The 27,761-nt window shown below is 37.1% G+C and overlaps 3 protein-coding genes across 3 annotated transcripts; all 3 read right to left on the reverse strand.

Moving 5' to 3' along the window:
- Positions 1-3,961: 3,961 nt before the first annotated feature.
- On the reverse strand, positions 3,962-4,707 carry LOC137805691 (zinc finger BED domain-containing protein DAYSLEEPER-like). The gene is made up of 2 exons (XM_068605631.1): positions 4,378-4,707; positions 3,962-4,279 (listed from the first exon to the last, which is right to left on the reverse strand). Exons 1-2 carry the CDS (start codon positions 4,705-4,707, stop codon positions 3,962-3,964), a joined length of 648 nt encoding a protein of 215 aa, XP_068461732.1.
- Positions 4,708-19,214: 14,507 nt separating this feature from the next.
- On the reverse strand, positions 19,215-19,781 carry LOC137805696 (uncharacterized). Its single transcript, XM_068605635.1, has one exon. It carries the CDS (start codon positions 19,779-19,781, stop codon positions 19,215-19,217), a length of 567 nt encoding a protein of 188 aa, XP_068461736.1.
- A 6-nt stretch (positions 19,782-19,787) lies between these two features.
- Positions 19,788-21,489, reverse strand: LOC137805704 (uncharacterized). Its single transcript, XM_068605642.1, has 2 exons — positions 20,443-21,489; positions 19,788-19,877 (listed from the first exon to the last, which is right to left on the reverse strand). Exons 1-2 carry the CDS (start codon positions 21,487-21,489, stop codon positions 19,788-19,790), a joined length of 1,137 nt encoding a protein of 378 aa, XP_068461743.1.
- Between the last annotated feature and the right edge of the window lie 6,272 nt (positions 21,490-27,761).

Raw genomic sequence — 27,761 nt, forward strand, 5'->3', positions numbered from 1 at the left:
GGTATCCTAAAGCTAAGCATGAGTCTACGGTGTGGCCAAAGCCCTGGTGGAATTCGCACCAGGCGTCTGGCTTTGGTCCCAACACCTTATCACCCACCTTCTCGCCTTCAGCCTAGCTGATATATTGGGAATGACGATCAGGTCCGCCAATCCCATGACAAACTTGTGCTTTGGCGGGCGATTGTACTCCCGTCGTGCTGGTTGAGAGCGGCCTGGGCCCCTGCCTTTTTTCTTCCTTGGATCGTAAGGATGGCGAGTCCTCTGATCCCTCTTGGCCGCCGCTGTCTCCAGCACCCTCTGTGGCTGGATCCTGGTCTGGGCACGTGGCCTAGCGGGAGCCACGCTTCCCCTCTTCTCGGCGACCTCACTTTCATCGGCGATGTGGGCCACCGCAAGTCGCCTAACCTCAGCAAATGTGGCGGGGTGAGCCCTGATCAACGCCTCGCAGAAGGGTCCCGGCAGCACGCCCTTCTTGAACGCGTAGACCAACATCTCTTCGTTCTTGGCCGGCGAGCGAACCATCTGCGCCCCAAAACGATTCAAGTAGTTCCTGAGGGACTCTCCCTGGTACTGCCTTATGTCAAACAGATCATAAGACACCCTAGGCGGCGCCTTGTTCACTATGTACTGCTCGACGAAGATCTTCGAAAACTGTTGGAAATTGGTTATGTGACCTGTAGGCAGGCTCACAAACCATTCCAGCGCCGTTCCCTGGAGTGTGCTCACAAACATCTTGCAGTACACGGCGTCTGATCCTCCTGACAGCATCATCTGCGTATGGAACGTGGTGAGATGTGCCTCAGAATCCTCCACGCCGGTAAAGACAGCCTTCACAGGTACGACGCTCACAGGGATAGGCGTGTCTGTAATCGCCTGAGCGAAAGGCATAGGGAAAACGCGAGGCGGCGTTGACGGCGCGACCTCTTCAGCGACTGGACGCCCTCGCTGCTCCTGAAGAGCTTGACGCAGTTCCTCAGTCACTCTGCTAAGCTCATCATTCCTGGCCCGAGAGGCGACCAGGTCCTCGTGCATTCTTGCCTGCTCTATGCGCGAGGCTTCAACATTCGCCTGCAGCGAACGCATGATTTCCACCATCTGCGCCATAGTCATGGCGCCTTCAGCAGCAACGGGCGCAACTGGACTTGAACGGTTGCTTCTCATTTTTCTCATGAAATCCTGACGAATCACAGAGAGCGATGAACAACACCTTCTACAGCGACGATCGATTCAGCGATCAATCGGTCAGAACTTCGCAAAAACTTCGAACAACCTCACGAACAAAGCCAACCTTCACAGAAACTCGCGACTCCACCAAAAACCAACGCTTCTTGCACGAAGATCCAAACGAGCAAAAGAACTCAGATCTTACCGGTTAAAACTCGCGCCAGCAGCGAAAAACCTCACCTCACCGAACAAAAACTCAAACGAACGGTGGAAAACGCGAAACTACCGAACAAAACTTAGATGAACAGCGGAAAATGGTTGCACCAGCAGACAACCAAACAGAAACCGCAGAAACCTCCAAGAACTCACGCTGTGGATGGGAACAGGTTTTACACGGCCCCACGGTGGGCGCCTGATGATCCTGCCTGTTTACCAAAACGCTGGAGCTTTGCCTCGTCAAGCTTGGATCGACTTCTGCGCCGTGTTAGCCTCCGTCCTTCACCGCGATCCACCTCAAGAACCTGCAAAAGACGAAACGGCGCCGCTGCGGCCGATCGCGCTCCGACGCCCAAGTCAGCGACTGAACCACCAATTACTCAAGAGTAGAACTCAAGAACTCTAAGGAACCGTGACCAGTTCTCTCTCAGTGTACTCAAGACTCGCAAGCGTAAAGAAAACAATCTGAACGTGCGTACCTCAGAAGTTCGTTGGAAACTCTTATATACCTGGGCACTTTCTCTCTCCTGGCAGTTACACATCTGGACACGTGGCTCGCATCCAGCTGTACACGTGCCATCATCTGGAGCATCCTTGACTTGGGCGCTACTTCTGACTCTTCTTTGGCTAAGTTACTTATGCATGATATACTCAGTGCATAGATGCCTTGGAGCGCGATCCCTTCTGTATGGCGAGTTCGGGTGCCTTCGTACACACCCTCCCTGTGGTCTCGCCGGCCGCCTTCATGATTTGCCCTACCCGCTTCACTGTACATGTTCAAGTAATCTATCTCCCGACCTCATCCTCTGGGCATCTGGGAAATGACTAACTGTCTTCATCTCCGGCGATGTCCTCGTTTCGGCGATCTCTAGTCACTTGGTCGCCTGGGTTCACATCTGGCGACTTCATCTTCAACTCAGTGACCGCCGGTTTAGGTGTGATGGAGATCAGAGCACGCCAACTCAATAACTGGCGACTACGCGAACCCCCGACTTCCTCCCCTTCTGCCAGTCAGGTGTCCCATCCAACACGCCTATATAATAACTCGACGCCACGTCATTACTTCCGTCTACCAGGTCGGTACAATAGCATATAAGACAACTCGCTAAAGGATTAACACAAGGAGTAACTAGAAATAAAAATTCATTGCTGCCTTTTCATGCTTAGCATCGCCTAAGTTAGATTTTCGTTATACTTATTACTTCTTGCTCAGGATGTAGAGATGAATTAGTATGAGTAATAAGGTATTTGTGTGTGTATTGTTAGTAGTTGTGTAAAGGCTTTTGCAATAAGGCAAGAAAGTTGTTATTTTCATACTCAAGCTAGCAAAAGCTCACTATATGATGTGTGTTAAGATAAGTTAAGGAGTACAAAATGCATTTGTAAAGGTATCAAAATAACTATACATGACAAAGCAAGTCAATGACGTAAAATGAGAAAAAGCAAAGGTACTGATAACATAAAATCATAAAGTGTTTAAACTGTTCAGATGGTAAGAGAGTTTAGCATATTACAGACCATAAAATATTACAGACCATCAACCACAGTTTTACCCGGGCCGAGTTCTGCGTAGTCTAGATCGGAATGGAGCACTGATGCTTGTTCGATGGTTTCCTCGAATCCTATAAGGTAGGATTGGGTAGCATCTTGCTTGAAAGATTCCCAAGCCTTAGTGAGGTCCTCCCCTTGGCGGGTTACCACATTCTCCAACTCTACAATTTTGGATAAGAGTTTGTCCTTCTCTTCTACTAAGCTCGTAGCTTCTTGAGCCTTCTCAGCTAGAAGTCGCTTGGTTTCTTCTTGAAGATTAGTAAGGCGTGTGGCTTCAGGTTGGGCATGGTCGTTCAAGTTGTTGATCTCGGCTTGTAGGTCTTTTACTTCCCTTTGAAGCTCCACAACCCTTTGATCTTCAGTAGATTTCTGACTTCGTGCTTTAGAAACAGCCAAGAAACCCATTGCAAAGGTCTGCCCAATTTGCTTCATGGTGACATGAAACAAGTGGTCTTCGTCGAGGGCCATGAGTAGGGGTGGCAAAGCGGGCCAGCCTGCCCCGCACTTGGCCCGCAAAATGCGGATCGGGTTGGCCCGTCCTGCAAAGTTATCGCGGGCTAGAATTTCTATCCAGCCTCACATAAGAGTTGGCATGCGCATTTGCGGGTCAGCCCGCGTTCATGTGTTTTTTTATTTTTTAAATTTTGCTCTTGAAAAATTGTCAAATTGAACCTATATATTTGTTACTATCAAACATAATTTTTTTTTCTTCCATTTCAAACATAGTAAAAAATCAAAACATTAAAAACATTAAGATAAAAATCAAATATCAATATTCTTCCACTTCCAAAACATTAAAAATACCTAATTCCAAAACATTAAACATAAACATAAACATTAATTCAAAAACATTAAACATAGACATTATTGATATTCTTCTATTTCAATAACATTGGATGCCGCCTTAGAAGAACTTTCATATATTTTTTCATAATTATAATATTCCCCGTCATCTGCATACATTAAAACAATGACAATGAATTAATTAATTTTTCATAAAAATAAGATAAATTAAAATAATTGAATTACCCTAAGAAAATCCATGTTTCCAACTAGAAGTACAAATGATTGCTTCCACGTTTTCAGGCAAAAGTCGATTCCTATACTTGTTAAGAATTCGAGAACCAATGCTAAATGCAAATTCTGATGCAATTGTGGTTATAGGGATGCTCAACAAATCTCTAGCCATTAAAGCAAGATCAGAAAAACATTGACTATTATATTTCCAACAATCTAACACATCCATCTGCTCTAAATAGTCAAAATCCAAAGTTGGTTCATCCAAATAAGTGTCAAGTTGTGACCTTCCAGCTTTATTAGCTACTTGAAGCTTGCGCATTTTTAATTCCTATAATGATGTAATAAGTTAGTATAATGGATTGCTACAAAAAGAATTAAAAATGAATTAAAGTTCATTAATAAGTATTATTAAAGTAAATAACTTACATAAAAAAGACTTGGTTTAGACATAGATGATGGGAGTGAAGATTGTCCTTGCTTTTGCTTTTGAACACTTGATGATGTTGTGAAACCTTTGGTAGAATATTCAGCAAAAACTTTGTATAATTTTTCCTTGATCTTTTCCAATTTTGGTTCCCAAGAAAGTGAATCAATTTTTTGAAAGCAAAATCTCAATGTTTCTAACTTCATCCTTGGGTCTAAAATTACACCAAATGCAAGTACAACGCTATATTCATCCCAATATTTCTCAAACTTTACTATCATCAATTTAGCCATGTTCTTAATTAGTACATCTTCATCCTTCACATTCTCCATCAACAAACATTGAATTTTCCAAACTTATAAAAAATACAAGTTGGAAGTAGGATAACTTGTAGCAGAAATCAAGTTAGTGATATCATAAAAAGGGTAACAAGAACTTGCAAATTTTTCTAGCTCTCTCCCATTCTTTCTTGTAGGGAAATATTTATAAGATTCATCAACCAAATGAGGCTTCCAAAAACACGTTGATATTTAAGAGCACTTTTAATCATCAAATAAGTGGAGTTGCATCTTGTAGGGACATCAAGACACAACTCAGATGATGCATCAATATCACTAAACCTTTCAAGGCATTGTTTAAATTTCACCATTATCATTTCCGAACCCATCACATATTTGATGCTATTTCTAATTTGGTCCAAAACATCACCACGCAACTTTAATCCTTCTTGAACAATTAAATTCAATATGTGTGCACAACAACGAAGATGAAAGAATTCACCACCACATATCAAACCATTTTGCAAAATAATTTGATTTTTTAAAGTATTTTAGAGAACATCATTAGCATAAGCATTATCAAAAGTCATACAAAACACTTTTTTCTCTAGTCCCCAATCTTGTAAAATTTCATTCATTTTCTTAGACAACTCAAAACCTGTGTGAGGGGGACGCATATGACAAAAGTTTAGTAGCTTGGTATTTAACTTCCAATTTAGGTCAACAAAATGTGCAGTCAATGATATGAAAGCCTCAGTATTAATAGATATCCATAAATCAAAAGTTAAGCATATCCTACTAGGAAGGGAAGCAAGCAATTCCTTAAGCATTATTTTTTCAACATTCTCCCAATATCAGCCTTAACAGTGTGTCTAGAAATCATAATTGCATCAGGACACAAGTAGTTTATCCAAGTCCTAAGTTCGAGATCCTCAACAAATTTGTAAGGCAAATTGTGGCTAATAACTAGACTAGATAACTATTCCTGATGTACAAATTGGTCTATTTATTTTTGCCTTCAACTTTCCCTGCATATCCAAAATCATTTGACCCACATCTTCCGATTTTCTTTTAACACATTTCATAATATGACGATTTAAATGAGAAGTCCCATATTTTCTTCCACCAGTTACATATATTTTGTTGCAACTATTGCACTTTGCCCTTTATTTTCCATCCTTTCCCTCCCCAATCTTAGTGAAATACCTCCAACAATCAGATGTACTAGTCTTATCCCTTTTCTTTTTCCCAGGTTCAATAGTTTCAGATTGTTTCTCAGTATTATCATCTTCCTCCAATTCAAATTCACAAAGAGGCATGTTACATTCTTCATCCATTACAATCAATTTGCAAATTGAGATCCTGTTGGAAAATATAGAATCCCTAATTAATATGCAGATAAACCCAAATACCCAATTTATATCAAAATTTCAAACCAAATAAACACAAATCCCCAATTTAAATAAAAAAAATCAAACCAAATAAACACAAATCCCCAATTTATATCAAAATTTTAAATCAAATAAACACAAATCCCCAATTTATATCAAAATTTCAAACCACACAAATCTCCAATTAATTTGTAGAAAAAAAACCTGCTTTGTGTGGTGGAGGAGGAGAGGCGGTAGCAGCTGCAGCAGCGGTGCGGTCCGGCAGCGGTGTGAGCGAAGTCGCAGCATAGGCGGCGCGACTGGCAGTGCTAGCGGAGTGAGCGCCAATAGCGTTGCCAATAAGAGACAGCGTTTATGTTTGGAGCAGCAACTGAACCCTTGTCATGTGAGTAATCGTGTTTCTTTGAAATGTTTTTGAAAACCTAAATACGTTGCCCAACTTGCCCCTATTGCCAAGTGCCAATTAATTTTTTTTTTGTTTGTGGGTTAGTGGGCCAGCCCGTCCCGCCCTGCTGCTGGCCCACGCGGGCCGCATGTTATGCGGGGCAGGCTAATGTGGGTTAGCGGGTTGAAAAAGTTAGCTCGCCCCACTTTGCCATCCCTAGCCATGAGCCTATCCTTGTCATCGCTGGGCAGGAAGACGTGTTCACCATAGGTTGGGATGTCGAAGTTCAGATCCCACAAGCTCTTCCTCTTAGAGCTCTCTGTTTCACCTTCTTGGATGACAATTACATCTCGGTGCGGGGCCTGGCCTTCTGGGGAACAACATCCTGATGGAGGGCTCGACCATCCAAGTGAGAATGCTCAGTAGGGGGAGCAGTTGCTTTTTTTTTCTTTTTTAAAGCAAGCCCCGAGGTGGTGTCCTCCTCCTGCTCAGTCGAGGCTTGAGTAATGGTGACTGAAACTTTCTTTTTCTGAGTTAAAGAATCCTTGGGCACGTTGGCAGCTGCCATCATTTTTTAATCATCTTGGCTAGCTCTGCCTTGCTGATATGGGTTAACATTCTTTTTGCAAAGTAAATAACTAAATGGTTAATAAGTAGTAGTAGAGTTATTTTCATCAAGAGTGGCAAATGAAGAGTACGAATATATGTTTTCAGAGTACCGAGAATATACTTGATCCTGCCGGTTGACTCGAGTGCAAGAGTCTTGCCACGTCGAAGGTTTCTCCTTCTGGATCAGCTTCGCACCACGTTAGCTTCTGTCCTTCAAGCCTCAATTCCTCGCAAGAACCTGAAAGAAACAGAGTGGCGCCGCTGCGGCCGATCGCGCTCCGACGCTCAAGTCAGTGACGGAATCACCAAATACTAAGAGAGAAAAACAAAACTTAAGGAACCGTGCAAATATTCTCTCAACGTACTCAAGTGTTCTCGAAAACGTACCTCAAAATCTGTTAAGAGTTCCTTATATACCTGAGCGTTTCTCTCTCCTGACGGTTACACCTCTGAACACGTGGCTCCCATCCAACTGTACACGTGTCACCATCTGGATTCCTCTCCACTCGAGCGTCACTTCTACCCTTCAAGCTATTCGACTAAGTTACCCACGCGAGGAGTAACTACAGCTTCCTTGGAGCGCGACCCCTTAAGCAGCGAGTACGGGGTGTCACCATGCACACCTTCTCTGTGGTCTCGCCTGCTGCTATCACGATCTGCTTCACTTGCACATCGTGCATGTTCTGGTAAACTGTTCCCTTGCCTCGACCTCTGGCTAGGGAATGATCATCTGATAACTTCGTCCTTCGTACTAGTACCCCTTGAAAGTCTTAAGCAAGCCTTCTTGATCTTTCGGCGATGTGCCCCTTTCGGCGGTCTCTAACCACTTGATCGCCTAAACTCACATACGGCGACTATGACGCAAGCCCGGTGACCGCCGGTTATACATACTAGAGATCGGAGAATGCCAACTAAACGGTTGACGACTACACCGACTTCCCGACGTACTTCCCTTTTGTCAGCCAGGTGTTCCACTCAACACGTCTATATTATCGCTTGCTGCCACGTCATCACTTCCGACTACCCGATCGGTACAATACTCTTTAGTTATTAAGTAGAAGGTATCGAAGACGACCTTCAAGCTCAACAAGAATTGGAAAATCCCTTGATCTTTTGATGATAGATCGTTTAGGCGCCGAGCACTTTGGAATTTGGGCTCACGGGTCCAATATAGGGGAAATCCATGTAGAAGGTTTGGATATCCTGTTGAGGAATGATGTGAGTTGATTTTTAGATGTTTTCATTTATGATGAAACTTTTCCTTAAGATTGGAATTTTAAAAATTAAAGGTGAGGACCTAAGCAAGATTCCCACTGGACACGAACTTAACCAACTGGTTAAGTAAGTGTGAATGTTCACTTCACAGAGGCAAAGAAGAAAAACAAGATATGGTGAGAATGAGATGCAATTGCAAAATTGAAAATGGGAACAATGTTAACATCAATGATGGTCATGGCCTCCCAAAAGATGCACCATACTCATGATTATGAGCGAAACCCAAGAGCAACAAAGAAGAGAAACTAAGAGACAAACACATAAAATGGAATGGAGAAATAGAAGGAAACTGGAATGAGAAAACTTATGATGGTGGGTGAGAAATGTCACGCCACTTGTAGGGTGATGTGCTCCAAGACGAGTGTGTTGGCCACCACTTGAGAGCTTCCCAATCTCTCAAGATAAGACCTCAAACCTAAAAGGACATAAGCCTCACTAAGAGCTCACACAATTTGTGTAGAGTTTCTTTACTTCATTCAAATTCAACTTGTAAAATACAATGAGGTAAGCCTCTTATTTATAGATGAAGGAGCCTTGGAGAACAAGCATGAAGGGTAGGATGGGAAACACAAAAAGAAGGGGTAGCCTTAGGGTTTGACCAAGTCAAACCCGCACAGTCCTTCTAGAAACTAGGTCAAAATGTCTTCCTAAAGGGTTAGGAACAAGCTAAAATGATAACTACACCCCCTATTATGTTAAAGACACTTTATTCTAGCCTATCTTTGTTATTTGGACCCCTAAAGTGAGACCAAATTATTTACAAACATATAATATTTTTAAGAAGACCAAAAGGAAGAACTTTTGGTATTCTTGTTTATAGCTTCTTCTTCTTTTGTTGATTCTTTCTTGAGGCTCGGTGGGGCCTGATTTTGTATCTTGAGATGACTGACCCTTTTGGAAAGCTCTTGTTGTGTCCTTAGTCATTTGTCGGTTTGTATCAAGGCTCAAATTTTAACGAATTTGCCTTTAAAATTCTTATATGAAGACTGGAAGAGGGAAAGAAAGGCTCTTCCAGGGGCACCGTTCAGGGACACCCATAGTTTACTACTTGTGTGTTTAGCTTCAAAAAAGTATAAAAAGACTTCAATAGACGACGAGATGCCAAATTGAGCACACAAAATAATAAAAACATGGATGAATGCCCAAATATTAGGGTGTAGCTGGGAAGGGGCAACATTGAGCTCGGTCAAAAACTCTTTTTCGAAGATGGACAAAGGGAGATGTAAGAGGACCTTTTTGAAAAAGGTAGCATAAAAGAAACAGAACGGACCCTCGGGGTCCGAGAACTCATCACAATAGATGGGCTTGCCTTCTCTACTCTCTACAGGTTTTACGTGACTCTTATATCTCTTACTCATGGTACAACCATTCTCTCTTAACTCTCTAAGACGCAGATGGGTGGTATAATAAGAGGTTTCTTTTAAAAGATTTTTTTTGGCCCAAGGGTACATAACATTGTAATCCATCGCAGAGATAACTAGAACACAAGCACAAACACAAAAAAGAAACATGCCAGGGTAGAGAAAATGAATCCAGAGGAAATCACAGTTCAAACAAAGAAAGCGAGTCCAAATGAAATAACTATTCAGAAAAAGAAGGCGAATCGAAAGAAAATCCCAATTCAGACAATGCAATCGGTAAGGTGAATGAGTATTCGATAATAGAGATTATTTGAAGGAAAATACCTAATGTGATAACTGATTGGAAAGAACAAGTGTGAAGGAAGCTTTCTGGTGAAGGAGAGGTTTGAGAGCGCAAGAGTGTTGAGGTATGAAGGTTTTTACGTGAAAAGTAAGTAGGGAAATGGGTTTTTTAGAGGGAAATGAAGCGACAGTATTTTCTGGCCGTTGATGCCATGCCACGTGTATGCCCACGATCCAGTATAGTGAGACATCTCATCAGAAACGCTTAGGCAACCGCGCCTCCCCTACCTGCTACGGAAAACGTCGTGTCATCCTTCAAATGTGGGTAAGCCTCTTCCTAGACGAGCTCGACTTGAGCCTGGGGGGCTCGTGTACTGGACAGGAGTGCTCGAGACCTCTGTCCAAGCACTTTGGTATGGTCAACTCGATTTTCGGTCCAACATGGTCCAAAGGGTGGGCCAGGAGCTCGGCCCAAGCGCTGGAGTAACACAACTCGAAAAATATAGTTAAAAATAAAAGGAATATTTTGTGTGTTTATATCACATACTATAATTAAATGCAAATAAAAGTTGTTGAGAATAATGTTATTAGCACCCGAGAATAATGGTGCACATGTAGACAATATATTTTCCTGTTGTTAGCACCGAAGATAAGAGATGCACGTGAACAAGTGATTTTTCTATTATAGAAGCTGTTGAAGGGAAATCTATAAAAAGGGCTTGAGACCCCCGATAAAATTATGTTGTTTCTGAATACTTGAGACTAAAACAAAATATTTATTTTGTATGCTCTGATTCACTTGATCGTCAGAATTTTAACGTTGAATTCTAAATTAGTTTTTAAGCTTTATACTTAAATCTCAAAGCACCTCTTTCTTGTACGTGCCTACGAAATTAGACTCTTGTTGTGCTGTTATGGAAAAATTGTTTGTCAAGCGTAGATGCTTCCAAGTACCATACTGCCAAACTACCTTTCAAGAGGACTGTGCGTGTTGGAAAAGTTTTGGAGCAATAAAAAATGGAGCTTTCAAAGATTTATCAACTGTGCAGGAAAATTGCTAATGCATAACCAAATAAAAACTTGGAATCTTCTAAATCAAATTGATAGTATATATTTACTTTCTAAGTTATATCGAACATAAATACAGAAAAATATACACTTTAACATAATTTAACTAATATTTATATTCATATAGATACCTTATATTATTATAAAACTTAATTTTAATTTAATATTTTTTTCCAAAACAGGAAATTGAATACTAGTCCAATGAGTACATATAAAACTTTTAACCACATTAAATTATTATAATAACATTGTTAAATTAATAAACATAACATATTCCCAGTATGGATAAAATATTTTGATAATTATCCACTAAATAGTCCCTTTGTTTGGTCGAGAGGACACTGATTCCCAATATAGATATTCGGTTATGCATTAGCAGTATGCATGCATGCACTCGAAACAATCAAATTTCCATACTCTTATAATTCCAAACTTTGAACTACTCCCACACTGTATAACAGCCACTTGACAAATAATTATTGTTCTCGGTTGACCTCGAGTTTACTGGATGGGTAAGCTCAGCTTCTAGTCTGTTTCTTCTTGGTGCATTGGAACAAGGCGCTGCTGAGCCAGAGGGGACTTTACCTGTTGATCACACTTTGACAATCAAGTTAGTGAGAGCATACAAAATAATAATCAGTTTCAATATCTAGCACTCAGAAACAACATACCTTTTCTTGGGGTCTCAAGTCCCTTTTATAGTTATCCCTTTAACAACTTTCTTTCACAAGAATATAATCTCAACTGAAGCATAACAGAAACAATATTCTGCCTACGGGCACCTTTACTCACGGTGGTAACAACAGAAGAAAATCTTGTGCACCTTTATTCTCGGGTGTTCACCACTTAGCTAATATCTCTATATATTCAAATAATAGCTTTATGGATATATTTATTTAACTAACAACTTTATATTAGCATCTGACCAAATTCATTATTTTCTCTACTTTAATTATTTTGCACTGGGTCTACCAATGAAATTGGGTCGAGCTCATGACCTGCCTTAAGAGCCCAAAGTCGAGCCGACCATACCCAAATGCTTGGACCAAGGTCCCAAGCCCTTCTGTCTAGGACGCAAGCTCCCAGGCTCGAGCCGAGCTTAATTAGGCGAAAAGGCTTTCTAGCGTTTTGGCAATTGACGCGACATTTTCCCCAGTGCGTAGGTGAGGCACAATAAATGAAGCATTTATGAGGTGACGTCTTACCATACTTAATCCCGAGTGTACACGTGTCGCAGCATCAACAGTGGAGAAAACCTTACCATTTCGAATTCTACTCTTCGTATATACATTAGTCGAATTCCTCTTAGCGCCACATTGTTCCATTTCTCCTTGCTCATTACGCTAACCTTCTTCTCTCAAACTCTTCGCATTCTCAAAACTTTCCACACCAGAGAACTCTCCCTTCACACTTCTTCCTTCAACCAGCCATCTTACCAGGTATTTTCCTTCTATCAATCTTTATTGTTGAATATTTACTCATCCTACATATTGCTCTGTCTGAACTGGAATTTTCTTTCATTTTGCATTCTTTTCCTTCTTTGCTTGAACTGTGCTGGTGTTTGTTTTGTGATTGTGCTTTTGTGTTCTAGATATAATTGCAATGGATTACAATGCCATGTACCCTTGGGCCCAAAGGAACCTTTTAACCGAATCTTCCTTCAATACTACCCGTGAGCATATTAGGAGTTTAAGAAAGAGTGGTTGTTCCTTTGGTAAGAGGCACGATAGGTTCATAAGAATAGTAGAATGTAGGGAGGATGAGCCTGTATGTTATGAATTCTCGGACCCCAAAGGTCCATTTTGCTTATTTTATGCCACCCTCTTTAAGAAAATCTGTTTGCGTCTTCCTTTGTCAATTTTCAAAAATGAATTGCTAATCGAGCTCAATGTAGCTGTAGGCTAGCTACACCCGAATAACTGGACATTCATTCGTGCCTTTACTATTTTGTGTTCACAACTTGGCATTTCACCGACTCTAGAAGTTTTCCTTTACTTCTTTGAGGCCAAGCACTTGGGCCACCAATTATGGGTATCCTTAAATGATGTCCTTGAAAGATCTTTGCTCACACTCTTCCAGTCTTCTTAGAAAAATTTCAAAGGCAAGTTCCTAAAGATTTGAGTTCATAAAGGAGATTCGACCTTTTTGGAGGGGTTGCATTTATATTGGACCCCTGAACCAAGATTCCAGAGTGCTTGGTGCCTGGAGGATTTGTCCCCTCAAGACCAGGGAGTATGCGAATTCTTGGTGAATCTGAAGGTTGTTTTTGACACTTCCTTCCTCCTGAACAAATAGTACCTTCCTAGTGTCTTGAAATCCTATACTAGTGCTCCTGGTTTATTACCTTTGGTGACATAAACTCCATTATTGTGCTTAACCACTTACTTTTTTTCTTTTGCAAAAAGGATGTTGTCCAACATCGGCAAATTAGAGATGGGTGAACGTATCAGGAGGGTGAGAGCTACTACCAGCCTAATCAAAGATTCTCCAACTCATAAAAGGAATCTACCTTTCCAACTATTGAATATGCTTTTCATGCTTTCTAACATGTCGGCCCAAAATGCATTTCTCTTATGGAAACCCCCCACAGTTGATCCCATTTACTTGAAAAGAGTATTCATCACGTCACAATTGAGTAACACGACAAACTGTTGGATCTCATACTTATCCACTCCCAACCCTCAAATCCTATTTTTCAAGAAGTTAACCTTATGGTCATATGCTAACTCAATGCAATTCAACATTACTTTGTAAACACGCTTTTAATATTGGCTTCACAAAAGAACAAAATGTCATCCGCAAATTGAAGCATATTCATCTTTACCTTCTTCACCCTGATATCCAAACTATCAACCAAGTTCAGCTCGATTGCTTTCCTTGACACCCCTGCCATGTCAAATAACAATTTAAAAGGTTTGAACAACTGGTTAGCAAATAAAGTCAAATCTTTAGAAGAAGAGTTAAGTAACACCAAAACTAATTTTGAAAATTTGGAAATCATTTATAAAAACTATTCTTGTAAATGTGTTGTTGCAAAAGCTTGTAAAATTTGTGAATCTCTTCAAAAGAAGGTTGAATATCTCATAAAAACCTTAAGAAAGTTTTGAAAGGGGTAAGCATGTTTTAGCTACTAATTATTTAGATTCTAAAGTTGGTAACTAAAATCTTGGTAGCTAATTAGGTACCAACTTATAAGCTATTTATCCATAATAGAAACTAATTTAGATACCAATAAAAATTTTAGTCTTCAAAATAGTATTAAATTTAGTTAATATAGTAAATAATTATTTTTTGTCTCTAAAATTAGTTTATATTTAATTATTTTCTTATAATGAATGTTTGAATCTGAATCATGTGTGCATACCTAGTTCCCCAACCGATTGATTATCCATAGGTGGTTACACCCCTCCATGGCGGCTTATTTTTTTTTTAATTTTTTTTATCAGCAAAGAATTAATTGAATTAAAGGGGACCACTTTAGGAGTGTCCCAACACGTATACAAAACCGGAAAAAACAACATCAAATTGCTACCAAAGCACAACTACTATAGTAACAAACCACAAACCCCCTAGCCCGCTAGAGATCCATAACAAACCCAAACTAAGCAATAAAAACTCAAAAACCAGCAACTCCGTATCTTGATTGTTGAACTACATGTTGTCCAACCAGCCATACTAGCAAAGGTTAACAAATACTGCACCTGATAGGCCCTTGTTGGAAGCACCAACCAACAACTTTGTCCATTAAAAATAACCTAGTTTTGGCAGCATATCAACACCTCCATGTGCACCATTCAGAACTCCATACATAGGCAAACCAACCATTGCACTTGATTTGGTTCTTCCCTGCATCTACCAAATAAAACCAGACAACTTACCTCTCCAACCAGCAGCTTCATCCAGTAAATGCGCCATCCTTGAAGCTAAATCAACAACCATATAAATCCCTTGAGTGATGCACAAGCAGCCAAGCTAGAAAGCTTCAAGATCACAGATGAAACCTGCTACATTAAATGGCTTCTTGCATAAAACTAAGGAAACTTCACCTCCAGCCAACCAACAACTTTTTCCATATAAATTAAACCAACTTCTGCAGCACCTCAGCACCTTCAGGTACATCACACTCAGCTCCAGACATAGTTAAACCAGTTACTACCTCTGATTTGAACCTACCCTGCCTCTTTGAATCAATACCAGATCATCCAGTAAACTGCATTGCCACTGTTATCCCTTATGGAGTACGTAGACGTTGGACATTTCCATATTACCTCATCCTCCCCTACCGAAAAACCAGCACCATGTTGTCTTAAACTTGCTGTTGCATTACGTGCCAAAGGATTTAATCTTTTTTTGTTCGATTCACCCGTTCAATATCTACTTCGGCTTCATTACCAATCTTCTTCGAACCTTTGCTTAATTTGCTTGCAAATAGCTCCATTAGTTTCTTCATCAGCATAAAACCACACAAAGCCGGATAAAAACAACTTGAGAAGCTTGCCACACACAAACTAGCTTCATCTTCATAAATAACTTCCAAACAACAGTCATCAATTCCTAACCCAACAGATTTTGCAGCTCCAACTTAAGAGGTCACTATTCAAGGCCTTCTACTACACTAGGAGCAGAAATTTCATCAGTAGCACCATCAAAACCAGCGTCTTTTCTACAACCTACACAACACCAATTCACACCAGAACCACCTTGGGCACCTCCTTCCTCTTTCAACGCAGCTTAACTCCTTCTGAAACCCACTTACTTAACACTTCTGATGCAAGACATTGGGTTCAAGATCCAATCCACTAGGGAGTAATTAAAAGAGTCTGACTTATGCTTCATCCATAACCATGATTTGAGTTGGGCTTTTTGAAACATCTCTTCCGCATCTACTACACATTGCTTAAACACAACCAAATTCCTTTGGTCCCAGATAGACCTGACTACTGATGTCCATACCTCTTTCCAAACCAGATCATGATTATTACTAAACTGGAACAAGTGGAAACTCTCAAAAGGGTCTTTATATCGTTATGTTGGACAAACAAGATACCAATCCACCTAAAGCACATGGACCAAACACACATATTTATGATGACTTTTTACGGCAAGTGCACCGTGTTTTTCATAAGTAATAATTGTCCCTAAGGACGGATATCGATCCCACAAGGAACAGTGAGTTATCGAGTACAATATTCACTGAATATAACAACAGAACAATAAAAAGAGTTTTGAGTTGGTTATGTTGGCACTGGTCAACAAAGAATTAGTTGCTTCAATTGGAACAATAGGGATTAGTTTCATCTCTCTCACTCTCATGGATTTTGATTAGCATGTTATTAAGTTCTTTGATTGAATTTGATGCCCGTAGGAAATTCATTTATATCGATCTCTCGCATATAAAACCCTTAAGAATGTTTCCTAAATATCTATTGCTCGCATACTTATAAAAAAATTTAGAATCACACTCAGACGTTAATGGCAATTAACATTTCAAGTCTATCTATAGCACTCAAATATGCTAAGTATTGTTGTTTAGGTCTGAAACCTAAAAATACCTCTCAGTCATATTTAAGATTCTCAATTTGTCATGGAAATTTAAAAGTAAAACAATAATACCAATAATCAATCAAGAACTAAATATTTATATATAAGATATAACCTCAATACATTAGAGTTTGAGCATATTACTCTCAATCCCAAAGGGTAGAATTAGCCACGAATACTTCTAGCACCTTTCATTCTCCCAATTGGGTTACAATTCACTCTATGGTGTTTTCTTCTTAATCTGGTACACTAGGATTGAGCCTCTAGCCCCATATTTATCCTAGTTTTCTAGGGTTAGGTCGATTCCTGTCTCGCGTTAACGGGCCAAGTGATAAAACATAAAAAAGGCTCAATCTTTCTCTGCATCTTAGTCCATTCTGGACCTTCCAACTTTCTCTTTTTAGCTCAAATTATTCTCCTTTACTCCAAATCTTCAATCCTCCCTAAAAATCTGCAATTAACACCAAATTTGGGAATAAAAGGCTCTTATTCAAATAAAGCTCATAAAAAATGTAATAAAGGTATAAATTCATAAAGTATGGATTATTTTATATGTAAATTAGCAATAAATCCTCATAAGTGCCTACATTTTAATATGAAATATTATTGAAATTAGACACTTATCACTCTCCCCAAGTTAGAATCTTGCTTGTCCTCAAGCAAAAGTAAATGAATATATTTGAATTTAAATATCAAACAGCTTAATTCACTAAACAACAGATCAAATTAAAAACTTATGGTGCTTCCAAATTCAAATATAGAAAAATATAGACACAATCAACTTCTAGGATTAAATCAAAACAAATAAATGACAATTCATCAAGGAATATCTTCTCATATGCTCACCGGTAAGTGTTTCTCTCTATTTTCACTGAATCGTAACAAATCACAGTTGCTTTTCATTTCATCTTCAAATCACAAACATATTAGAAACATGAATCTTGAGGTCTTTTACAGAGTTGTAATGATATTGGGATTCCAAAAAATATTGGTTTTTCTTAGATAACAAAATGCACATCTTAAAGAAGAAGAACATACCTACAATTCAATTATAGAAAACATATATGTTATCTAATTACCACTTTCTTTCGATGTCACCTTTTTCCTTATTTTCTTTCTGACTTTTCATAATGATTTTTTTTCTTTCCTTTTTATTTCTTTTTCTTCTTTTGTTTCTCTTCCTCTTTTTTCTTTTTTTTAATAATAAGAAAAGATTCTTCCTATTTTCAACTTTTTAAGCTTTCACAATCAGAACCAACCATTCCCTTTTCTATATGTATTGCATCTATGTTCTCCTTCCTTAAACATGTTAAAGGGTAGGAAAATATATCATTAAAGGTTAAGGTGTAATATTAACAAAAAATTTATTGGCCCAAAGGGGATACATAAAAAAAAAGGGATTCTAATAAGATAAAGGTTGGCTATTTGTCCCTTGGTTCCTATTTAACATAAAAAAATGCCTCAATAATTTTCATGTTCTTTTATGATGTAACAAAAATAAAAAATTAAGCAACCACAACTGTCAATTCATCAGTAAAACTCTCAAATCTATTTAAGGTTCACACACTCACTCGGTTTAAATTGTCTCATTCCTTTTTGTCATGTCATTCTTTGTTCTAATCAATCATCCTGTTAAATTTTCATGTATCATAATTTCAACTACATTTGAATAGGGATTCAATCATTTTTTCTTTTCTAACCTATGTCTAATTCATCTCATTATCTAATATATAACACAAATTCTTTTTTCCACAATTCAAAATTAGTATTCTAGTTCTTTTTTATTTGAGAAAAACAAAACTAGAAAACAAAAAATTAAATTGAAATTTATTCAAGAAATATAATTCAAGACATAAAACTAACAAAACCAAATTTATTCAAATTACCAAATAAGCAAATAAACAACTAAACAAATAAAAAGAAAACAAAATAACCAAAAAATTTACAGAAAAATAAGACAAAATTCAAATAATTGAAAAAAGAAAAGAGAATTAGAAAGATAAAACCATATTTTGGCTCAATCCTTTCTTCTTAAGAAGTCATCCAACTTTTGTTAAACTCTTTATCTACAGTCTTGCTTCATTTGCTGGATCTGCCCCCTGAATAATAGAACCTGCCCCCAGGTCAAAATACATAACCTGCAAAATGATTAAGAGGTATATAGGATTTTTTATTTATTTTATTATTATTTTTTAAAAATTTTAATTTTTAATTTTTTTTGAAAAATAAAATAAAAAAGGTAATAAAACAACATAAAACTAAAATGTGGACTGGGTTGCCTCCCAGTAAGCTCTCGTTTAACGTCATCTAGCTTGACGCCTATTTATTTCAAGGTGGAAATCTCTCTTTGATCCATCCTTCTGTACACATTCTTCCCCTGTATTAAATTTTTTAAGACCACCAAAAAGATGAAAAGTTACCTCCATGAGCTCTAAGTTGAAGTTATCCTTTGTCAACATCGACTATAACTCTAACAGTCTTCATAAAGGGTCTGCCAAGTATCAAGGGAACCTCTTCATCTTCTTTTATGTCCATGACAACAAAATCCACAGGGAACATGAACTATTCCACCTTCACCAGAACATCTTCAAACACACCATATGGATATCTGATAGATATGTCGGCCAAATATAATTGCATCTTGGTCGGTTAAACCTCCAAATCTTGTATCTTCCTTAGCATTGCCAAAGGAATTAGATTTATACTGTCCCCCAAATCCAACAAGGCATTGTCTACAGATAAAGCACCTATAGACATTGGAAGATTAAAACTTCCTAGGTCCTTGAAATTTTGAGGCAAGCTTTTTCGAATAAGGACATTGTATCTATCCTCCAACTCTATATTTCTTTCTACAATGTAGCTCCTATTCTTTCGAAATCTTTCAAATGTTGAATCTTGCTTCAGATTTCTTGCAAAATAATTTTTAGGGGGCAATTTGTCAAAGAATTTTCTTTCCTTCTCTTTTTTTAAAGGAGGATAAGGATATGATAAATCTTTTTCAAGAACACTTCTCGCTTTATTTTTGATTTTTTCTTCCTTACTTCTTTTCTTTTTTCTCTCTAACTCCTTAGTCTCATCTTCTTTTTCAGTTACTACATTATTGCAATGCTCTTTTGGGTTGGTTTGGCTGTCGATTGAAAGCTGGACACTTTGTATTTCTTCAAATTGTTTGGCCACTTTTTCCATCTGGATCTCTATATTCCTGATTGTTGCCATGCTATTTTATTCCCTTATCACAAGCTTAGTCAGGGCGTCTTCAACTTTACTCATTCTTTCAAGCATGGGTGGATCCTCAGCATCAGGTGAATTGTTCTGATAAGAACAGTGACCATTAGGATGATCACCTTCACAAAACTCACACCTGATTGATTGACTCTGACTTTGAGATGAATGAACAACATATAATTGTTGGGGAAATTTATCCATTTGTGCGGTTAGCTGCTCAATCTGTTGTGCGGTTAGCCATTCTATTTTCACTATTTAATATTCATATTTTTGTTCAATCTTCTCTCTTTAAGAAGTCATCCAACTTTTTGTTAAAATCTTTATCTACAGTCATGCTTCATTTGCTGGATCTGCCCCCCTAAATAATGGAACCTGTCCCTAGGTCAAAATACATAACCTACAAAATGATTAGGAGGCATATAGGATTTTTTTTATATTATTTAATTTTTTAATTTATTTTAAATAAAATCAGGTAATAAAACAACATAAACCTAAAATGTGGGCTGGGTTGCCTCCCAGTAAGTGCTCGTTTAACGTCATCTAGCTTGACACCTATTTATTTCAAGGTGAAAAACTCCCTTTGTTGCATCCTTTTGTACACATTCTTCCCCTGCCTTAAAATTTTTAAGACTATAAAAAAAATTTAAATTACCTCCTCATCTTGAGTTCTAACTTGAAGTTCTCCTTTGTCAACATCAACTATGATTGTAGCAGTCTTCATAAAGGGTCTTCCAAGTATCAAGGGAACCTCCTCATCTTCTTTCATGTCCATCATAACAAAATCCATAGGGAATGTGAATTTATCCACCTTGACAAGAACATCTTCAACCACACCATATGGATACTTGGTTACTTGATCAGCTAACTTTAAATTCATATTGGTGGGTTTAATCTCCAAATCACCTATTTTCTTCAGCATTGCCAAAGGAACTATATTTACGCTTGCTCCCAAATCCAATAAAGCATTGTCTACAAATAAAGCACCTATAGACACGGGAAGGTTAAAACTCCCTGGGTCCTTGAATTTTTTAGGCAAGCCTTTTTTAATATTGGCACTATATCTATCCTCCAGCTCTATATTTCTTTCTTCAATATAGCTCCTATTCTTTCGAAATCTTTCAAATGTTGAATCTTGCTTCAAATTTCCTGCAAAATAAGTTTTAGGGAGCAATTTATCAAAGAATTTTCTTTCCTTCTCTTTTTTTGAAATAGGATGAAGATATGATAAATCTTTTTCAAGAACACCTCTCTCCTTATTTTTAATTTTTTCTTCCTCACTTCTTTTCTTTTCTCTCTCTAACCCTGTCTCATCTTTCTTTTCAGTTACTACATTATTGCAATGCTTTTTAGGGTTGATTTGGCTATCAACTGAAAACCGGCCACTTTTTATTTCTTCAAATTGTTTGGCCACTTTTCCCATATGGATCTCTACATTCCTGATTGTTGCCTTGATATTTTCTTCCCTTATCACAAGCTTTGTCAGAGCGTCTTCAACTTTACTCATTCTTTCAAGCATGGATGGATCCTCAGCTTCAAATGAATTGTTCTGATAAGAACAATGACCATTAGCCTCTACATTCTTCCAACTAGTGACACTTTGATTTGGAAGTGATCTGAGCCAATCCTTAGCCTTTCCTGCCAATGATAAAGAAAACAAGCGCATATACACATTTTCAAGATCACCTGATTGAAAGTCCATTGTTCCCACCAATTCATAGAATGTAGACAAATGTGAACATGGATCTGTTAGAATGTTTGGCTTTAAACAAGAGGGGGGTTGAATTGTTTAAAGGGGGTTTTCGAAAAAATTTTAAGCTAGAATGAAATTCTTTGCAAGAAACCAGATTAGGAATTCAGTTAGCCAAGAAACGAAAGCTCAAAACAGCAAAGCACTAGAAAAACAATCGGTTGTTTATGCGAAACAATCGGTTGTTTATACCAGTAAAACAATAACAACTGAATTTAAAAGAGTTTAAGAGAAGAAAGAGATACACAAATAGTTTATACTGGTTCACTCTTAAACCAAGAGCTATATCGAATCCCCAGAATCCACTGGCAATCCATTAAGCAATCAATTACAGATTACACACAAACACCACCAAAGAAGTGACCTTGATCCCCTCAAGAAACACACTTCCTTTGGCTTAGCACACCCACCAAGAATGTTGATCTTGACAACCTCAAGAGCACACAACCCTTCTTGGCTTTACAACACCAAAATGTACAAAGTATTCAGAACGAATTACACTTGTTACAAAATGAACTGAAATCAATACAAATGTAATCCTATTCCACTATCTCTTGAGAAAACCAAAGCTCAAAGGTGAAAACTCAAATCTTGAAAGCAATCTCTGAAAAACTCAAATCTGTTTTTCTCTTTCCTTATTTGTTATAAAACATTAACAAACTATTTATAGCTTTCAAATATTGGTCAAAGCATTTAAAACAAGAGCGCATTAAGTTTGAAAATCATTTAAAGCACACTTAACGAACAAAACATATTCTATTTAAGATTTTCAAACAAAGAATCGATTGATTTCACGAAACAATCGATTGTTTTGGTTTGAGAGCAAGTCAACCAACCAAAACAGTTTTCAACCTTTTCAAAAACACCTAAGTGTAAAACAATCGGTTGTTTCCACAAAACAATAGGTTGTTTTTCACTTAGTTTAAAAAACACTTTAAACTTAAAAGATTTGAAAACTCTTAAGCTTTAGATTCAACAAAGAGTGGATTACAAAGATAAACTACCCAGATCATACTCTAAAACACAACAGCAACTTCAAGCAGCTTCAGCCTTCCATCAAACACTAGGATTTGGATTCTTTAAAGCTTTTGATCACACTTGATTCAACAATCTCCCCCTATTTGATGAAGACAGTTCCTTGGTTGCTTGTGTTGGACTTGTTTGAATCTGAAGCAGTTCTTACAAGACAAAGCTTTATACAATACACAACATCTATAGCAGTAGGTTAGAAAAGCAATATTACTAAGCAATGTATCAGACAAACAATCGATTGTGTCCTCAATTCAATCGATTGTTTCTGTTAGCAGAAGCAGAAAACAATTTTAATTTCAGAGTTTTGAGAGTTTTAACAGTTTGAAACATTATTATAAAGGATAGACAACACAAAAACACACCAATTCTCCCCCTATTTGTCTTCACAAATAAAATTGAAGCACAGTTTTAAGAGAGATTTTGAGAGTCAAGAATGCCTAACTCATTTCTTAAGAAGAAAAACATTTCTTTTGGTAGTGGTTTTGTGAAGATATCAGCCAATTGCAGTTTTGTTTCAATGAAATTCACTTCACAATCTCCATTGTTCACATGATCTCGTAGAAGTGATGGCGAATCTCAATGTGCTTAGTTCTTGAATGCTGAATCTGATTTTTGGTGAGATTTATAGCACTTGTGTTGTCACAAAGCAAAGGAACCTTGCTGATCTTCAATCCAAAATCTCCAAGTTGTTGTTTAAGCCAAAGAATTTGTGCACAGCAGCTTCCAGCAGCAATGTATTCAGCCTCTGCAGTAGAAAGAGACACACAAGCTTGCTTCTTACTATGCCAAGAGATGAGACTTGATCCAAGAAGATGACAAGTGCCACTTGTGCTTTTTCTGTCTAGCTTATACCCTGCAAAATCAGAATCTGAATAACCAATTGAGTGTATAGGAGAGTGAGAAGGATACCATAGACCAACATTGGTTCTTCCTTTGAGATATTTAATAATCCTCTTTGCAGCTTTGAAGTGAGATTCCTTTGGATTTGCTTGATATCTTGCACAAAGACATACGACAAACATGATATTCGATCTACTTGTTGTAAGATAGAGTAAGGAACCAATTAAACCTCTGTATTTTGTTTGTTCTACCCCTTTTCTAGCAGCATTTGCATCCATATAACAGCTTGAAGGTATAGGTGTGCTTTCTTCCTTGCAACTTTCCATTTCAAACTTCTTGAGAATTTCTTTGCAATACTTTGATTGACATAGAAAGATTTCATCCTTTGTTTGCTTGACCTGCAATCCAAGAAAGAAAGAAAGTTCCCCCATCATAGACATTTCAAACTCACCTTGCATAGCTGCCACAAATTCTTCACAGAAATTATCTTGTGTAGCACCAAAGATGATGTCATCAACATAGATTTGCACAAGGATAATTTCAGAATTTGACTTCTTGATGAAGAGAGTTTTGTCAATCCTTCCTCTTTCATAACCATGTGACAAAAGGAAATTGCTAAGCCTCTCATACCATGCCTTGGAGCTTGCTTAAGCCCATACAATGCCTTTTTCAGCTTAAAGACATGATTAGGGTGTTGATGATCTTCAAAACCCGGTGGTTGCTCAACATACACTTCTTCATTGATGAAGCCATTGAGAAAAGCACTCTTCACATCCATTTGAAAGAGTTTGAATCCACTAATACAAGCAAAAACCAGCAGCAACCTCACAACGTCCAATTTTGCAACAGGGGAAAAGGTTTCTCCATAGTCAATCCCTTCCTCTTGATTGTAGCCTTTGGCAACTAGCCTTGCCTTGTTCCTTGTAATTACTCCAACCTCATCAAGCTTGTTTATGAAAACCCACTTAGATCCAATGATGTTCATCTCAACTGTTTTAGGAACCAGAAACCATACATCATTTCTAGCAAACTGATTCAGCTCTTCATGCATAGCTTCCACCCATTTTTCATCTTTGAGAGCTTCTTCAATAGACTTTGGTTCAACTTGAGAGACAAAAGCAGTGTTTCTGCAGAAGTTTGAGATTGAGCTACGTGTAGAAACACCCTCCTTTATCTGCCCAATGATGTTCTCCACTGACAGATCTATGGGTATTCTCCATTTCTTTAGGTAACTCACTCTGCTGCAGAATTTTAATCGGTTGTTTTTATGAATCAACCGGTTGTTTTCCTGCACAACAGTCCAACTTCTCCAGATTGATGTTTTTCTTATCCTCTTCTATGTTGTTCTGTGAGATTTGAATGCTTTTGCGATCAACTTCATCAAAGACTACATGAACATATTCTTCTACAGTCATGAGCCTCTTGTTGTAGACCCTATATGCATGACTATATAGGGAATAGCCAATAAAGATTCCAAGATCAACTTTTTCATCAAACTTTCCTAGGTTTTTCATCAAACTCTAAGGTGACTGATGTTTGGTTTCCTTCCATTGAAGAGTTCATAGGGAGTTTTCTTCAAGATTGGCCTTATTAGCACTCTATTCATTACATAGCAAGAGGTGCTAACAACATCAACCCAAAAATACTTGGGTAAGGAGGATTCACTTAGTGTGGTTCTTGCTAACTCTTCAAGAGATTTGTTCTTTCTTTCCACCACACCATTTTGTTGAGGAGTTCTTGGTGCAGAGAAGTTGTGTAGGATCCCCATCTTCTCACTGAATTTGCTGAATTTCAAATTTTGAAATTCCCCTCCATGATCACTCCTAATAGAGGCAATGTTGTTGTTTTTTGTATTTTGTAACCTTCTAGCAAGCTTTTTGAAGGCAGAGAAGGCATCACTCTTTGATTCTAAGAAGAAGAGTCCATGTGTACCTAGAGAAATCATCCACAATAACAAGAGCATAATAGTTGCCACCAAGACTCATGGTTCTTGAAGGTCTAAACAAATCCATATGGAGCAGCTCAAGGGGGTTTAAAGATGAAACAAAATTTTTAATTTTCAAAGAATTTTTAACTTGTTTCCCCTTTTGACAAGCTTCACATATGTGGTCGTTCTCAAACTTAAGCTTGGGCAACCCAATCACAAGATCTTTTGAGATTAATTTGTTTAAGTGATTCATGTGAATGTGAGCAATTATTCCATGCTATAACCAAGATTCATCATGCTTAGAAAGAAGACAATTTATAGAACAAGGAGAAGAAATTTCCAAGAGATAGACATTTTTTATTCTCTTACCAATCAACATTACCTCTTTTGAGTTAGGAAGGCAGATTTTACAAGAGTTTGTCTTGAAGATTACTTGATAGCCTTTGTCACATAGTTGGCTAATGCTGAGCAAGTTGTGCTTTAGTCCCTTTACATACAAGACATCATGAATAATCAAGATACTCTTATCTCCTATAGAGCCTCTTCCAAGAATTCTTCCTTTGTTGTTATCTCCATATGTTACATGGCCATCTGTTTTTGAATTTTCTAATTCTTCTTCTAGTGATTTGACACTGTTTTCTAATTCTTTCTTTTCAAACTATTTATAGCTTTCAAATATTTGTCAAAGAATTTAAAACAGGAGAGTATTCAGTTTGAAAATCATTTAAAGCACAATTAACTAACAAAATAAATTCTGTTTAAGATTTTCAAACAAACAATCGATTGATTTCATGAAACAATCGATTGTTTTGGTTTGACAACAAGTCAACTAACCAAAACAGTTTTCAACCTTTTCAAAAACACCTAAGTGTAAAACAATTGGTTGTTTCGACAAAACAACATGTTGTTTTCCACTTAGTTTAAAAAACACTTTAAACATAAAAGATGTGAAAACACTTAAGCTTTAGATTCAACAAAGAGTGGATTACAAAGATAAACTACACAGATCCTACTCTAAAACACATCAACAACTTCAAGCAACTTCAGCCTTCCATCAAACACTAGGATTAGGATTCTTCAAAGCTTTTGATCACACTTGATTCAACAGGATCCTCATGATTCATTGCTTTGAATTGATGGGTAATGATGAGAGTGAGAAAAGCGGGTTTTATTTCCAAGTCCTTGGCGGTAGCAGGTATTGCAATACTAGAAAAATGCCTTGGTGCTTGTTCTTCTACCATGTTGCTTTCTTCCTAAAACATATTAGTGGAGAAAAAAAATAGTGTATTTTTTTTCTATTAAAAAAATTAAATTAAATAAATTCAAAATAAATTTGAAGATAAAAATAAAAAAATAAAAAAAATCTGGAAAATAAAATAAATAAAAAACAAAATAAAACACTAAAATGAAGTTAGGAAAAAAATAACAAAAATATTCAGAAAAAATATAAATAAAATAATAACTTACGTAAAATAAAAAATAAAAACAAGATAAAAGAAAACAAAAAAATATGAATAAATATAAAACAAAAATAAATAAAAACTTAAAAATACAATAAAATAACTAACTTAAACTAACAAATAAATACTATAAGTAAAAAAATAAATATAGAAAATTATAATCCTAAACAACTTACTTTAAAGATACTACGTAAACTAAATTTACGTAAAAATAAAAACTAATATTAGTAATGATAAATAATTAAACCAAATAAATAAAACTACGTAATTAAACCTAAAAAAGAACTAAAATAAAAACAAAATCAAAAGAAAACTCAAAATAAATCTGAAAATAAATAGAAACAAATAAAATGAAAATAAGAATTAAAATAATAACAACAAATCCAAAAATGAAAATAAAATCAAATGAAATAAAAACAAATCTGTTTAAAACAAAATAAAAAAGTAACAACTATAAACACAAAATTAAAATAAATCAAAATAATTAAAATATTCACAATATTTAGGAAACTATACTCAACAAATTAAACTTGTTCCCGACAACGCGCTAAAAACTTGATGACTTTTACCGGCAAGTGCACCACGTTTGTCAGAAGTAATAATTGTCCCTAAAGACGGATATCGATTCCACAAGTAACAGTGAATTAGGCAGTACAATATTCGCTAAATATAACACTAAAACAATAAAAAGAGTTTTGAGTTGATTATATTGGCACTGATTAATAAGAAAACAAACAAAGAATTAGTTGCTTTAATTGGAAAAATAGGGATTAGGTTTCATCTTTCTTACTCTCATGTATTTTGATTAGCATGTCAATATTAAGATCTTTGATTGAAATTGATGCCCGTATAAAAATCATTTATATCGATTTCTCGCATATAAAATCCTTAAGAATGTCCCCTAACTATCGTTCCCTCGCATAATTATAAGAACAACTTAGAACGAAGCTCAAATGTTTAATAAC

This window comes from Phaseolus vulgaris, chromosome 11 (genome assembly GCF_000499845.2).
Source record: "Phaseolus vulgaris cultivar G19833 chromosome 11, P. vulgaris v2.0, whole genome shotgun sequence".
Lineage (NCBI taxonomy): Eukaryota > Viridiplantae > Streptophyta > Magnoliopsida > Fabales > Fabaceae > Phaseolus > Phaseolus vulgaris.

Bases quoted from the DNA above. Each gene is read 5' to 3' on its own strand.
- LOC137805691 (XM_068605631.1), bottom strand. From the start codon at position 4,707: ATGGAGAATGTGAAGGATGAAGATGTACTAATTAAGAACATGGCTAAA. The intron at 4,280-4,377 runs GTAAGTTATTTA...ACATCATTATAG, and splicing joins CTAAACCAAGTCTTTTTTAT to GAATTAAAAATGCGCAAGCT.
- LOC137805704 (XM_068605642.1), bottom strand. From the start codon at position 21,489: ATGGACTTTCAATCAGGTGATCTTGAAAATGTGTATATGCGCTTGTTT. The intron at 19,878-20,442 runs GTAATTTAAATT...TGTTCTTATCAG, and splicing joins TTAGAACTCAAGATGAGGAG to AACAATTCACCTGATGCTGA.
- LOC137805696 (XM_068605635.1), bottom strand. From the start codon at position 19,781: ATGGCAACAATCAGGAATATAGAGATCCAGATGGAAAAAGTGGCCAAA.